This window comes from Phacochoerus africanus, chromosome 7, assembly GCF_016906955.1.
Source record: "Phacochoerus africanus isolate WHEZ1 chromosome 7, ROS_Pafr_v1, whole genome shotgun sequence".
In the NCBI taxonomy this organism is placed as follows: Eukaryota; Metazoa; Chordata; class Mammalia; order Artiodactyla; family Suidae; genus Phacochoerus; species Phacochoerus africanus.
Genome location: NC_062550.1, coordinates 75,812,862 through 75,826,551, shown reverse-complemented (window position 1 = coordinate 75,826,551; position 13,690 = coordinate 75,812,862). Strand labels below are relative to the sequence as shown.

The following is a 13,690-nucleotide window of genomic DNA, read 5'->3' as shown; positions in this document are numbered from 1 at the left end:
CAGAAAAAATCCCCATGTAAGTGGACCTGTGAGGTTCAATCCCATGTTGTTCAAGGACCAACTTTGATTTATCAATCAAATTCTCTCTTTCTCTCTCTCTCTCTCTCTCTCACACACACACACACACACACACACACACACACACACAATAATTCTCATCTATTTTCAATCCCATTGCAGTAGTTCTAATGACTCCAGGGGAAGTGGTGGCTTCTGGAAATAAAACAAAAAAGAAGAAACAGGTAAAGATGGGGACTTAGGAAGAAGGGAAATTAGACTGGGATGCTCCTATATGAGAAGATCAATGCAAAAGACATTTCTGCCATCTTATTTCCAGAAAGGGTGATTTCTTTCCAGTTTGAGAACCTACCTGTACTAGAACTTCCAGGTGCAACTGTGGTACCTAAGACCACACCTGTGGTACCTGAAATGAGAAGGACATGGGATTATCATGGAATATCTTCCATATCAAGGCAATCTAAGTATAAAATCAATGTATAACAATAAACGTATATTTCTAGGGCCTTATCATTCAGTGTTATTTGTACATGGACAGCTCCCGGAGGCAACATGCATAGAAAATATTTTGTCCAGGTGGTAGCCCTGTGAGTATGCCCTTTCATTGGTCTTATTTCACTCATTTGACATATAGTTATTGAGCCCTGTATAGTACTAGAGATTTATCAGTGAATAAAATAAATGAAGATTTTATTTTTACTCAAGAAGCCTATCTTCCATATACACACTACTGTATAGAATGGATGGTTTATGGGGACCTGCTGAATAGCACAGAGATAGTCTGTGATAACCTCTGTGGGGAAAGAATTGGAGAAAAAAGGATATATGTATATGTATAACTGAATCACTTTGTTGTACAGCAGAAATTATCACAACAGTGTAAATAAACTATGATTCAATAAAACTTTAAGGAAGAAGGCTACTTAGCAAGTATAACACAAAATCTTCAACTGAGAACAGAGGAATTTTTCCACATTTACCTGTTCTACTTCCAGTGACTTGACTGTCTGATGCTCCAGAGGTCGTTCCTAATAGTTGGGAGTAGGAAGAAGACTCTATGTGTATTATATTTAATCATACATGAAGGCAACTAACCGTTAAGCAATTTAGAGTTAAAGCTCAAGATAAAAAGGTAAATGGGAGGTGAAATTTTCTATGTTCACGTTCGTCATCTTCTTACTTAAGAGAGTCTTCTGGGACAGTGTTGACTCCTGCTGATTCTGCAGGAGCACCTATAACGTTCAGTGGATTAATTTTCCAGGGAATTAATGTTCCTACCACCCTCTTCAGAAATCCATACCACAAGGCCAGACATGGAGAAAGGCTGGTCCAGAAACAAGCTAAGGGGTGTGAATCCACAGTATGTTTGGCTTCGCATGCAGGCTGGAGGGCCTCCCCTTCCTGTACAATCTCTCTCATCCAGAGTCAAACTCATGGTGATTCTCAATAGCAATGTTAACATCTGGGAATCCCAGTTCTCACTGATTTCATCACAGTGATTCCGAGGCTTTCTAAGGAATTTTAAACCTCCAGAAAAAGGAAATGAGGAAAGGAGAAAGTCTGACTGGGATTCATATTTCTCCTTGAGGTTAGACAAAGGATGACTGTCCTTGTAATATATTCCATTACCAGTGCTGGAACTCCCAGATGCAATAGCTAGGTTGGAAACGGCTTCACTGGTACCTGAAATCACAAAGGAGAAGAGCTTGTATGTTACTCCCATTATATTCAAGAAGGGCTGAGAAGAGAATCATTACGTTTCTTTAAAGTCATGGAAGGCCTATTCTAGACTTCCTTACATACGTTTCCATAAGTATTTTTTTTTCCAAAAAACAGGTAAAATTATATTTTCACATTAGAAGTCTCCTTTTTCTGAATGTTGGTACATATCAAGGAGATATTTATATTTTCTCACGTTTACCTGTTTCACTGCCAGAGACCTGGCTCCCTGGTACAGTGGTCTGGGCTCCTGAAGAGAAGATAAGAGACAGAGAGAAAGAGAGATTGAAAGAGAGAGAGAGAATATTCCCCTGCATATGAACTCAAGAATTTGAGTGAATATTAGCACTCTGGAATTTGGAGGCTCAGACAAAAATTTCCATAGGGCAGAAATCACTCTGCTCTCTGTATTGCAGTCAGAAGGAATTCATAAAAAAGGAAAATTTTCTAAATTCCAGATAATATGCTGGTGATATTTGTAATTCCAATGGAGAAATCCCATCTGGTCTTTAGACTTGAAGCAGTGAAGCTCAATTCTAGATTTCATAGATTTTCAAAAAGATTGTATCTCTAATAGCAAACCTATTTTGACTCATTTGCACATTCCAAAACTATACACTTTCTCAGGGAAAGTCTAGAGAGTTCTAAACCTGAATACCCCAAATCACAGGCTCTATGTTCTCACCTGTTTGAGCTCCAATTCTAGTCTCTGTGGAAGTTGTGGCCTCTGAGGGGAGAAATAGAAGGATGATGAAATCTGGTGATTTAGAATACTGGGAATAGATGTTGGGATATCATGTTATTATAGAAGCTCTAAAAGAGAGATCATGACAAATGAGATTAAATACAGGGAATTTACTTTTTTTTTTTGCATTTTAGGGCTGCACTTGCAGCATATGGAAAGTCTCAGGCTAGGAGTCGAATAGGAGCTATAGCCACTGGCTTATGCCACAGCCACAGCAACACCAAATCCAAGTCACATCTGTGACCTACACTACAGCTCAGAGCAATGCCAGATCCTTAACCCACAGAGTGAGGCCAGGGATAGAACCTATGTGCTCATGGATGCTAGTCAGATTCATTTCCGCTGAGCCACTACAGGAACTCTGAGAATTTCCTTTTTGATAACCTACCTGTGGTAGCATTTCCAGATGCAATAGTGGTTCCAGACAATTCTCCAGTGGTACCTAAAATGCAAAAAGTAAATACAGCAATACATCATTTCCTCTTCAGTTCATCTTGGAATCATTGATGTGGCCTCAAGGCACAGATATCCCTTTCTGAAAGCTGTCTACAAAGAAAATGGAAAATAAACAATTTTACAGCATTTCACTTATCAGGTCAGCCTTGAATGGGTGTGTTGCTCCTGGGGTTCCCTTTACTATGTAATAAAAAAAAGCAGGTCTTAAAATCACCCTTACTTGTTTCACTTCTGGGGACATATCTACCTGGTGTGCCTGAGGTGCCTAAGTGAGAGAATAAAGCATGGTTTAATTTTTATAAGTAGCAATCTTTGGTAGAATTTGGAACGCTTTGATGATGAGATGCCCTCGTGAAGTTTTCTGATGAAGAGAGATAAAAAATAAATAATAAACATCATGTATAATTGTATGAGAGAGATGACAGAGTGGTAGGCTATGGGAGAAAGGTAAGCTGAGTAAGGAGGACTGGAAGTACTGGGGCATTGGGCTATATAACACATTAAATCTAAGAAAATTCTGAAAGTCATTGTAGATCACTCTGTAGGATATTACACCTCCCAAAAGGCAGGCCCTCAGAGAGTCATAATTCATGCTAAACCTTAAAATGTGAGAAACTCATTCTCACCAGGTCTGGATCCAGTTCCAGGTGAGCCACTGCCTCCTATGAAAGTTGTGGCCTCTGAGGGAATAAAATGATGAACAATGAGGTCGGAGGATTTGGGCTATTAGAAAAAGAATTATGCTAATACTTTATCAGAGCTGGTTTATTATGAAGCTAAATATAGAGATGTCCTCCTTGTTAACCTACCTGTGTGGGAACTTCCAGATATGACTGTCGTAGAGAATTCTCCTGAAGTACCTAAAATGAGAAAAAATAAAGGGATCAACACAGCAGTAGCTTCCTATACTAAAGTAGCTATGCAGCCTTGAACCACTAGAAGACCTTTCCTGAAGATTTTTGATGAAGGTAATGAAACATCAATTACTTCCCATAATTTCCTTTTCTGACTCACCAATTGATCATTATCGCCACTGGAGTTTCCTTTCCATAGATCCCACTGAAAGTGAAAGAAGACTTTATGTCACCCTTACCTGTTTCACTTCCAGACTCTGGGCTCCCTGGTGTGGTGACAGAACTGCCTGAAGGAAAAAAAAGGCAGATGATGGGTTTATCTTTCTAAACTTTACTCATCAATTACTTGAGCCATTTTGCTATTCAGATACTTAAAATAGACTTCTTTGACTCTAATGTCCTAACATAGTTAATTTATTTTGTCCATTTTACCTGGCTTAGAACTCTGTGAACTATGGCTGAATCCAGGTAAAACTATGGTGGTACCTATTAAAGCAAATAGAGCAAGTCTTCAAAGAAGGTATACATTTCATCATTCCACTACTATTTATTAATTATCTCTTCTGTGTAATATTGTTAGAGGCTCTTGGATACATCACTAGGCAGAATATTCGAAGATCCCTCGCCTAACACAGCTTACGTGCTAGGAGCTGGAGACCAGCAGTGAACAATAAACATAATAAATATGTTGATATGATGGATATTAGTAAGTGCTCTGGGAATGTGTCAAACTATATAAAAGGACTGGGGACTTGGTAGGCAGGGGCTGGCCAGCAGGTTGCCCTTGTCCCTGCCATCCAACAACTAGCTCTGCCAGCCTGGACCTTTGGAAATCCACATGGAACCATCCAAGGCCAAAGAATTCCTAGGCAAACCCAGATTTGTGACTCTGGCATATTTGTGTTCTGAGAGGAAATTCAGGCCCCGTTTCTGGGCCCACTTTCGCAGACATATGTTCACTGTATTCACACAGAAAATTGATTATAAAACAAAACAAAATACAAAAGCCTCAGACTGAAAAAAAAAAAATCTCACCTCCTGGAAGATCTGTGTGGGTGGTCCCACTTCTTCCTGTGAAAGTTGTGGCCTCTGATAGGGAAAAGAAAGAAAGGAGTCAACACCAGGGTGTGGGAAAACACACATTGTGCTTTTGTCAGAATAGAGAATCCTAGGCATCAATGCCCAGATGTTACCTGTATTTTCCAGACTTACCTGTGTTATAACTTCCAGGTTCCAGTGTCTTTCTAGAGACTATACCAGTAGTACCTAAAGCAAGACAGAGTCAGTGGTCACTTGCTCAATTGCTTCCCCCCCCCCCCCATGATTTAAATAAGAATCTAAAGTGTCTGTGTAGGAGCAAACTACAACCTTGAGATTTTAGTGCCAATAAGTAATCCATATAAGCCCCTTGTAACATGTCTCTCTACAACAGTTTTACTGATAAAAGTTTTTGACTATCAGGTCTCTTGGAAAGGAGATAGGAAATTTCTGTCCACATTCCTGATTTATCTGTCCTTAGATTGACCTCATAATATTATAGTGAAGGTTCTTCTAAGCTCAGGAAATAAGGAAGCAATGTTAAGAATTGTCTTCCTTTTCCCCCCTGAATGTGCTCAACATAACATATCTAACTAGAGTAGATATTTTCACAAGATTGTTTTTCAGAAGCTGTTAGAGAATTCAGGTATTAGCTTAGCAGTGCTCACCAGTGGCGAGTCCAACTCTGGTTGTTTCATTTTCTCCTGGGAATGTTGTGGCCTCTGAGGTAGAGAAGGAGGGAAGAATTAATTGGAGAATATTTAAGGATCATGGAAAAGATGTGGTGGTAGACCCAAAAAGGGTAATGACAGGGGAGAGTGATCATAGTCACTGTGGTGTTATTTCTTTCCTAAAAACATGACTCTAAAAAGAACTTAAGTATATTTCACTATATCCAACATCCTTGCTCACAAGCACTTCTCTGATGATGAATCCTATGTTTTCTTCTCATGAACCATTTCATTACCAAAGCAATCAGAGTGAAAATGTTCTCAACCAGAGAGATGCTTCCTGGCTTTTTCTAGGTGGAGGAAACAGGGTGGGTTTCTCCCATGCTCACACATCTTACCCTCACTGACTTGGCTTTATGATGCTATAGTGGTACCCAATATGGATTGGAAACAGGAAGATATGAGTGTGCTGAGATTGTGAGACATTGGGAAAATGCTGTGTTCTCCATTGCTTCTCTGTGAAAAGCACGCAACTATCTACGTGGGGCAGACATGTTTCCAGGTTTGTGAGGCTCTTTTTTGTTTCTCAGGAATACAAAGCTTTCTCATGCTTCCCTCTAAAAGCTTATGATGTTTGTAATTCCATAGGAGACATTATTCATAACAATTCATATAATCATCCCATCTTCAGGGATGAGAGCTATGATTCTGGACTCTGCTATTCGCAGCTTTTCAGAAAAAAATTTCAAAACTGAAAAAGAATTAGTCAGCCCCAAATGCAATATTAGTGAAGTAAATATGAACCCTCACCAGAAATTTTCTCTAGGCTCTCCTGTAAGTGTTACAAATAGTGATAATAACAAGACAGGAGCTGATCCTTCTCACCTGTTTTGAATCCAACTCCAGAAGTGCCAGCACCTTCTATGGAAGTTGTAGCCTCTGAGAGAGGAAACAGGAGAACAGTAAATTCTGGGCATGTGGGATGCTGGGCAGAGCTATTTAACATTATTTTATCACAAAAACCCTATACAAATCCTCACGTCCTGAAAAAAAAATACCCATAGAGGTATTTTTCTTATTATCTCAACTCTACTTGTGTTGGAAATATCTCAAAGGAGTTCTCAGCTCTCTGGTAGTCAGTACTGGGTGACAACTGAGTGATGGATGTTGAATGGTCCCCAGTCAACTAAGGTAGAATCTAGTGGATCAGATGGGCAAGTATCAGAATCAACCACCTCAAGAGATAAAGACCAGAAAGGGTTTTATAACAGTGAACAAAATAAGAAAAAAATGATGTCTGTCCTCATGGAGGTTATACTCAAATATAAATTCTAAAGGAGTACAGAGCAGAAACAATTAATAAAAAAAGTTCTAAAGAATAAACTTATCTCTTAAAACTAAAAAATTTAATGGAAGAGATCAGATGTGTTCAGGGTGGTATGGCCATGGCCAAAAAAATTAATGTAAATGGTGACAAATAACACTAATATGATAAGAAATATATTGCCTTTATTTAATAAAGGGGGATATTTCTAGAGTTATTTTTATTTGATCGATTTTTTAAGTTTGAACACGACCAGTGTAGAATTTAACTATTATGTAAGATTCAATACAACTTTTACTATGATTTAAGAAGGCATAAGAACAGAAAAAGCAAAACCCCTATGCTGCCAAAATCTAATTTGCATTGGTTTTATTAATCTGATAAATTCAGACTTCTGATATTGTATTTTCTTGACAGTAACACCAATTATTTTCAAATAAACATTTTTTTTGGTCTTTTTGTATTTTACAGGTCCACACCTGCAGCATGTGCTGGTTTCAAGGCTAGGGGTCGAATTGGAGCTGTAGCCACTGGACTGTGCCACAGCCATAAAAACGTGGGACCCAAGCCATGTCTCTGACCTACACCATAGTTCACAGCAATGCCAAATGTTTAACACACTGTTATGTGTGGTTAAGGATAATGGATTTATATATTCATTTGATTCAATTAGTAAAATAATAAACTTATGGTCATTTAAGTAAATTTCAACGTTAGAAATAATAAAAAACTTAAAACACCTCTGGTTGTCCCGGATGCTGCGACAGAGCTTCTAGCAGTTTCCGCCACCTCGACGGATGAGGCAGTTGTTCCCGGGGCAGCACCTGATGTTCCCGCTGCCTGTGATGCTCCAGGTGAGACTGCAGGGGCTCCAGATGACCCTGACACCAAGATTCTGGTTGTTTCAGGCTGGCCAATGGATGGACCGGTGGCCCCTGGTGATCCCGATGATGATCCTGTGGACCCTGACGCTCCCGACAGTAATCTATTTTGCCCCAACCTTGTGACAGAGGGGCTAGAAGATTCCGCCACCCCGACAGATGAGGCACTTGTTCCCAGGGCAGCAGCTGATGTTCCGGCTGCCTGTGATGCTCCAGGTGAGACTGCAGGGGCTCCAGATGACCCTGCCACTGAGATTCTGGTTGTTTCGGGCTGGCCAATGGATGCTCCAGTGGCCCCTGGTGATCCCGATGGTGGTCCTGTGGACCCTGACGCTCCCGACAGTGTTCCGGTTGTCCCCAACCCTGTGACAGAGGGTCTAGAAGATACCGCCACCCCGACGGATGAGGCACTTGTTCCCGGGGCAGCAGCTGACGTTCCGGCTGCCTGTGATGCTCCAGGTGAGACTGCAGGGGCTCCAGATGACCCTGCCACCGAGATTCTGGTTGTTTCGGGCTGGCCAATGGATGCTCCGGTGGCCCCTGGTGATCCCGATGATGGTCCTGTGGACCCTGATGCGCCCGACAGTGTTCCGGTTGTCCCTGATGCTGCGATAGAGGTTCTGGCAGATTCCGTCAACCCGACAGATGAGGCAGTTGTTCCCGGGGCAGCACCTGATGTTCCCGTTGCCTGTGATGCTCCAGGTGAGACTGCAGGGGCTCCAGATGACCCTGCCACCGAGATTCTGGTTGTTTCGGGCTGGTCAATGGATGCTCCGGTGGCCCCTGGTGATCCCGATGATGGTCCTGTGGACCCTGACGCTCCCGACAGTGTTCCGGTTGTCCCAAACCCTGTGACAGAGGGTCTAGAAGATTCCGCCACCCCGACAGATGAGGCAGTTGTTCCCGGGGCAGCAGCTGATGTTCCGGCTGCCTGTGATGCTCCAGGTGAGACTACAGGGGCTCCAGATGACCCTGCCACCGAGATTCTGGTTGTTTCGGGCTGGCCAATGGATGCTCCGGTGGCCCCTGGTGATCCCGATGATGGTCCTGTGGACCCTGATGCGCCCGACAGTGTTCCGGTTGTCCCTGATGCTGCGATAGAGGTTCTGGCTGATTCCGTCAACCCGACGGATGAGGCAGTTGTTCCCGGGGCAGCACCTGATGTTCCCGCTGCCTGTGATGCTCCAGGTGAGACTGCAGGGGCTCCAGATGACCCTGCCACCGAGATTCTGGTTGTTTCAGGCTGGCCAATGGATGGACCGGTGGCCCCTGGTGATCCCGATGATGATCCTGTGGACCCTGACGCTCCAAACAGTAATCTATTTTGCCCCAACCTTGTGACAGAGGGGCTAGAAGATTCCGCCACCCCGACAGATGAGGCACTTGTTCCCGGGGCAGCACCTGATGTTCCGGCTGCCTGTGATGCTCCAGGTGAGACTGCAGGGGCTCCAGATGACCCTGCCACCGAGATTCTGGTTGTTTCAGACTGGCCAATGGATGCATGGGTGGCCCCTGGTGATCCCGATGATGATCCTGTGGACCCTGACGCTCCAAACAGTAATCTATTTTGCCCCAACCCGGTGACAGAGGGTCTAGAAGATTCCGCCACCCCGACAGATGAGGCAGTTGTTCCCGGGGCAGCAGCTGACGTTCCGGCTGCCTGTGATGCTCCAGGTGAGACTGCAGGGGCTCCAGATGACCCTGCCACCGAGATTCTGGTTGTTTCGGGCTGGCCAATGGATGCTCCGGTGGCCCCTGGTGATCCCGATGATGGTCCTGTGGACCCTGACGCTCCCGACAGTGTTCCGGTTGTCCCCAACCCTGTGACAGAGGGTCTAGAAGATACCGCCACCCCGACGGATGAGGCACTTGTTCCCGGGGCAGCACCTGAAGTTCCCGCTGCCTGTGATGCTCCAGATGAGACTGCAGGGGCTCCAGATGACCCTGCCACCGAGATTCTGGTTGGTTCGGGCTGGCCAATGGATGCTCCGGTGGCCCCTGGTGATCCCGATGATGGTCCTGTGGACCCTGATGCGCCCGACAGTGTTCCGGTTGTCCCTGATGCTGCGATAGAGGTTCTGGCTGATTCCGTCAACCCGACGGATGAGGCAGTTGTTCCCGGGGCAGCACCTGATGTTCCCGCTGCCTGTGATGCTCCCGGTGAGACTGCAGGGGCTCCAGATGACCCTGACACCATGATTCTGCTTGTTTCAGGCTGGCCAATGGATGGACCGGTGGCCCCTGGTGATCCCGATGATGATCCTGTGGACCCTGACGCTCCCGACAGTAATCTATTTTGCCCCAACCTTGTGACAGAGGGGCTAGAAGATTCCGCCACCCCGACAGATGAGGCACTTGTTCCCAGGGCAGCACCTGATGTTCCGGCTGCCTGTGATGCTCCAGGTGAGACTGCAGGGGCTCCAGATGACCCTGCCACCGAGATTCTGGTTGTTTCGGGCTGGCCAATGGATGCTCCGGTGGCCCCTGGTGATCCCGATGATGGTCCTGTGGACCCTGATGCGCCCGACAGTGTTCCGGTTGTCCCTGATGCTGCGATAGAGGTTCTGGCTGATTCCGTCAACCCGACGGATGAGGCAGTTGTTCCCGGGGCAGCACCTGATGTTCCCGCTGCCTGTGATGCTCCAGGTGAGACTGCAGGGGCTCCAGATGACCCTGACACCAAGATTCTGCTTGTTTCAGGCTGGCCAATGGATGGACCGGTGGCCCCTGGTGATCCCGATGATGATCCTGTGGACCCTGACGCTCCAAACAGTAATCTATTTTGCCCCAACCCAGTGACAGAGGGGCTAGAAGATTCCGCCACCCCGACGGATGAGGCACTTGTTCCCGGGGCAGCACCTGATGTTCCGGCTGCCTGTGATGCTCCAGGTGAGACTGCAGGGGCTCCAGATGACCCTGCCACTGAGATTCTGGTTGTTTCGGGCTGGCCAATGGATGCTCCAGTGGCCCCTGGTGATCCCGATGGTGGTCCTGTGGACCCTGACGCTCCCGACAGTGTTCCGGTTGTCCCCAACCCTGTGACAGAGGGTCTAGAAGATACCGCCACCCCGACGGATGAGGCACTTGTTCCCGGGGCAGCACCTGATGTTCCGGCTGCCTGTGATGCTCCAGGTGAGACTGCAGGGGCTCCAGATAACCCTGCCACCGAGATTCTGGTTGTTTCAGGCTGGCCAATGGATGCATGGGTGGCCCCTGGTGATCCCGATGATGATCCTGTGGACCCTGACGCTCCAAACAGTAATCTATTTTGCCCCAAACCGGTGACAGAGGGTCTAGAAGATTCCGCCACACCGACAGATGAGGCACTTGTTCCCGGGGCAGCACCTGATGTTCCCGCTGCCTGTGATGCTCCAGGTGAGACTGCAGGGGCTCCAGATGACCCTGCCACCGAGATTCTGGTTGTTTCGGGCTGGCCAATGGATGCATGGGTGGCCCCTGGTGATCCCGATGATGATTCTGTGGACCCTGACGTTCCAAACAGTAATCTATTTTGCCCCAACCTTGTGACAGAGCGTCTAGAAGATACCGCCACCCCGACGGATGAGGCACTTGTTCCCGGGGCAGCACCTGAAGTTCCCGCTGCCTGTGATGCTCCAGATGAGACTGCAGGGGCTCCAGATGACCCTGCCACCGAGATTCTGGTTGTTTCGGGCTGGCCAATGGATGCTCCGGTGGCCCCTGGTGATCCCGATGATGGTCCTGTGGACCCTGATGCGCCCGACAGTGTTCCGGTTGTCCCTGATGCTGCGATAGAGGTTCTGGCTGATTCCGTCAACCCGACGGATGAGGCAGTTGTTCCCGGGGCAGCACCTGATGTTCCCGCTGCCTGTGATGCTCCAGGTGAGACTGCAGGGGCTCCAGATGACCCTGACACCAAGATTCTGCTTGTTTCAGGCTGGACAATGGATGGACCGGTGGCCCCTGGTGATCCCGATGATGATCCTGTGGACCCTGACGCTCCAAACAGTAATCTATTTTGCCCCAACCTTGTGACAGAGGGGCTAGAAGATTCCGCCACCCCGACAGATGAGGCACTTGTTCCCAGGGCAGCAGCTGACGTTCCGGCTGCCTGTGATGCTCCAGGTGAGACTGCAGGGGCTCCAGATGACCCTGCCACCGAGATTCTGGTTGTTTCGGGCTGGCCAATGGATGCTCCGGTGGCCCCTGGTGATCCCGATGATGGTCCTGTGGACCCTGACGCTCCCGACAGTGTTCCGGTTGTCCCCAACCCTGTGACAGAGGGTCTAGAAGATACCGCCACCCCGACGGATGAGGCACTTGTTCCCGGGGCAGCACCTGAAGTTCCCGCTGCCTGTGATGCTCCAGATGAGACTGCAGGGGCTCCAGATGACCCTGCCACCGAGATTCTGGTTGTTTCGGGCTGGCCAATGGATGCTCCGGTGGCCCCTGGTGATCCCGATGATGGTCCTGTGGACCCTGATGCGCCCGACAGTGTTCCGGTTGTCCCTGATGCTGCGATAGAGGTTCTGGCTGATTCCGTCAACCCGACGGATGAGGCAGTTGTTTCCCGGGGCAGCACCTGATGTTCCCGCTGCCTGTGATGCTCCCGGTGAGACTGCAGGGGCTCCAGATGACCCTGACACCATGATTCTGCTTGTTTCAGGCTGGCCAATGGATGGACCGGTGGCCCCTGGTGATCCCGATGATGATCCTGTGGACCCTGACGCTCCCGACAGTAATCTATTTTGCCCCAACCTTGTGACAGAGGGGCTAGAAGATTCCGCCACCCCGACAGATGACGGCACTTGTTCCCAGGGCCAGCACCTGATGTTCCGGCTGCCTGTGATGCTCCAGGTGAGACTGCAGGGGCTCCAGATGACCCTGCCACCGAGATTCTGGTTGTTTCGGGCTGGCCAATGGATGCTCCGGTGGCCCCTGTGATCCCGATGATGTCCTGTGGACCCTGATGCGCCCGACAGTGTTCCGGTTGTCCCTGATGCTGCGATAGAGGTTCTGGCTGATTCCGTCAACCCGACGGATGAGGCAGTTGTCCCGGGCAGCACCTGATGTTCCCGCTGCTGTGATGCTCCAGGTGAGACTGCAGGGGCTCCAGATGACCCGACACCAAGATTCTGCTTGTTTCAGGCTGGCCAATGGATGGACCGGTGGCCCCTGGTGATCCCCGATGATGATCCTGTGGACCCTGACGCTCCAAAAAGTAATCTATTTTGCCCCAACCCAGTGACAGAGGGGCTTAGAAGATTCCGCCACCCCGGACGGATGAGGCACTTGTTCCCGGGGCAGCACCTGATGTTCCCGCTGCCTGTGATGCTCCAGGTGAGACTGGCAGGGGCCTCCAGATGACCCTGCCACTGAGATTCTGGTTGTTTCGGGCTGGCCAATGATGCTCCAGTGCCCCTGGTGATCCCGATGGTGGTCCTGTGACCCTGACGCTCCCACAGTGTTCCGTTGTCCCCAACCCTGTGACAGAGGGCTAGAAGATACCGCCACCCCGACGGATGAGGCACTTGTTCCCGGGGCAGCACCTGATGTTCCGGCTGCCTGTGAGCTCCAGGTGAGACTGCAGGGGCTCCAGATAACCCTGCCACCGAGATTCTGGTTGTTTCAGGCTGGCCAATGGATGCATGGGTGGCCCCTGGTGATCCCGATGATGATCCTGTGGACCTGACGCTCCAAACAGTAATCTATTTTGCCCCAACCGGTAGAGGGTCTAGAAGATTCCGCCACCCCGACAGATGAGGCATTGTTCCGGGGCAGCACCTGATGTTCCGCTGCCTGTGATGCTCCAGGTGAGACTGCAGGGGCTCCAGATGACCCTGCCACCGAGATTCTGGTTGTTTCGGGCTGGCCAATGGATGCATGGGTGGCCCCTGGTGATCCCGATGATGATTCTGTGGACCCTGACGTTCCAAACAGTAATCTATTTTGCCCCAACCTTGTGACAGAGGTCTAGAAGAACCGCCACCCCACCGACGGATGAG

The 13,690-nt window shown here is 48.0% G+C and overlaps 1 protein-coding gene across 1 annotated transcript in view; it reads right to left on the bottom strand.

Moving 5' to 3' along the window:
- MUC19 (mucin 19, oligomeric) overlaps positions 1–13,690 on the bottom strand; it is a 112,233-nt gene that overhangs the window by 17,102 nt on the left and 81,441 nt on the right. Inside the window, exons 41-57 of the mRNA XM_047785774.1 lie at positions 13,470–13,629; positions 12,960–13,393; positions 12,720–12,882; positions 7,566–12,651; positions 6,387–6,440; positions 5,499–5,552; positions 5,005–5,058; positions 4,828–4,881; positions 4,032–4,079; positions 3,748–3,798; positions 3,565–3,618; positions 2,871–2,924; positions 2,423–2,464; positions 1,940–1,987; positions 1,648–1,701; positions 999–1,046; positions 371–424 (exon numbers count right to left, since the gene is read on the bottom strand). Coding sequence (XP_047641730.1) covers positions 371–424; positions 999–1,046; positions 1,648–1,701; positions 1,940–1,987; positions 2,423–2,464; positions 2,871–2,924; positions 3,565–3,618; positions 3,748–3,798; positions 4,032–4,079; positions 4,828–4,881; positions 5,005–5,058; positions 5,499–5,552; positions 6,387–6,440; positions 7,566–12,651; positions 12,720–12,882; positions 12,960–13,393; positions 13,470–13,629 — 6,512 coding nt within the window. The remainder of the gene's footprint in view (positions 1–370; positions 425–998; positions 1,047–1,647; positions 1,702–1,939; positions 1,988–2,422; positions 2,465–2,870; positions 2,925–3,564; positions 3,619–3,747; positions 3,799–4,031; positions 4,080–4,827; positions 4,882–5,004; positions 5,059–5,498; positions 5,553–6,386; positions 6,441–7,565; positions 12,652–12,719; positions 12,883–12,959; positions 13,394–13,469; positions 13,630–13,690) is intronic.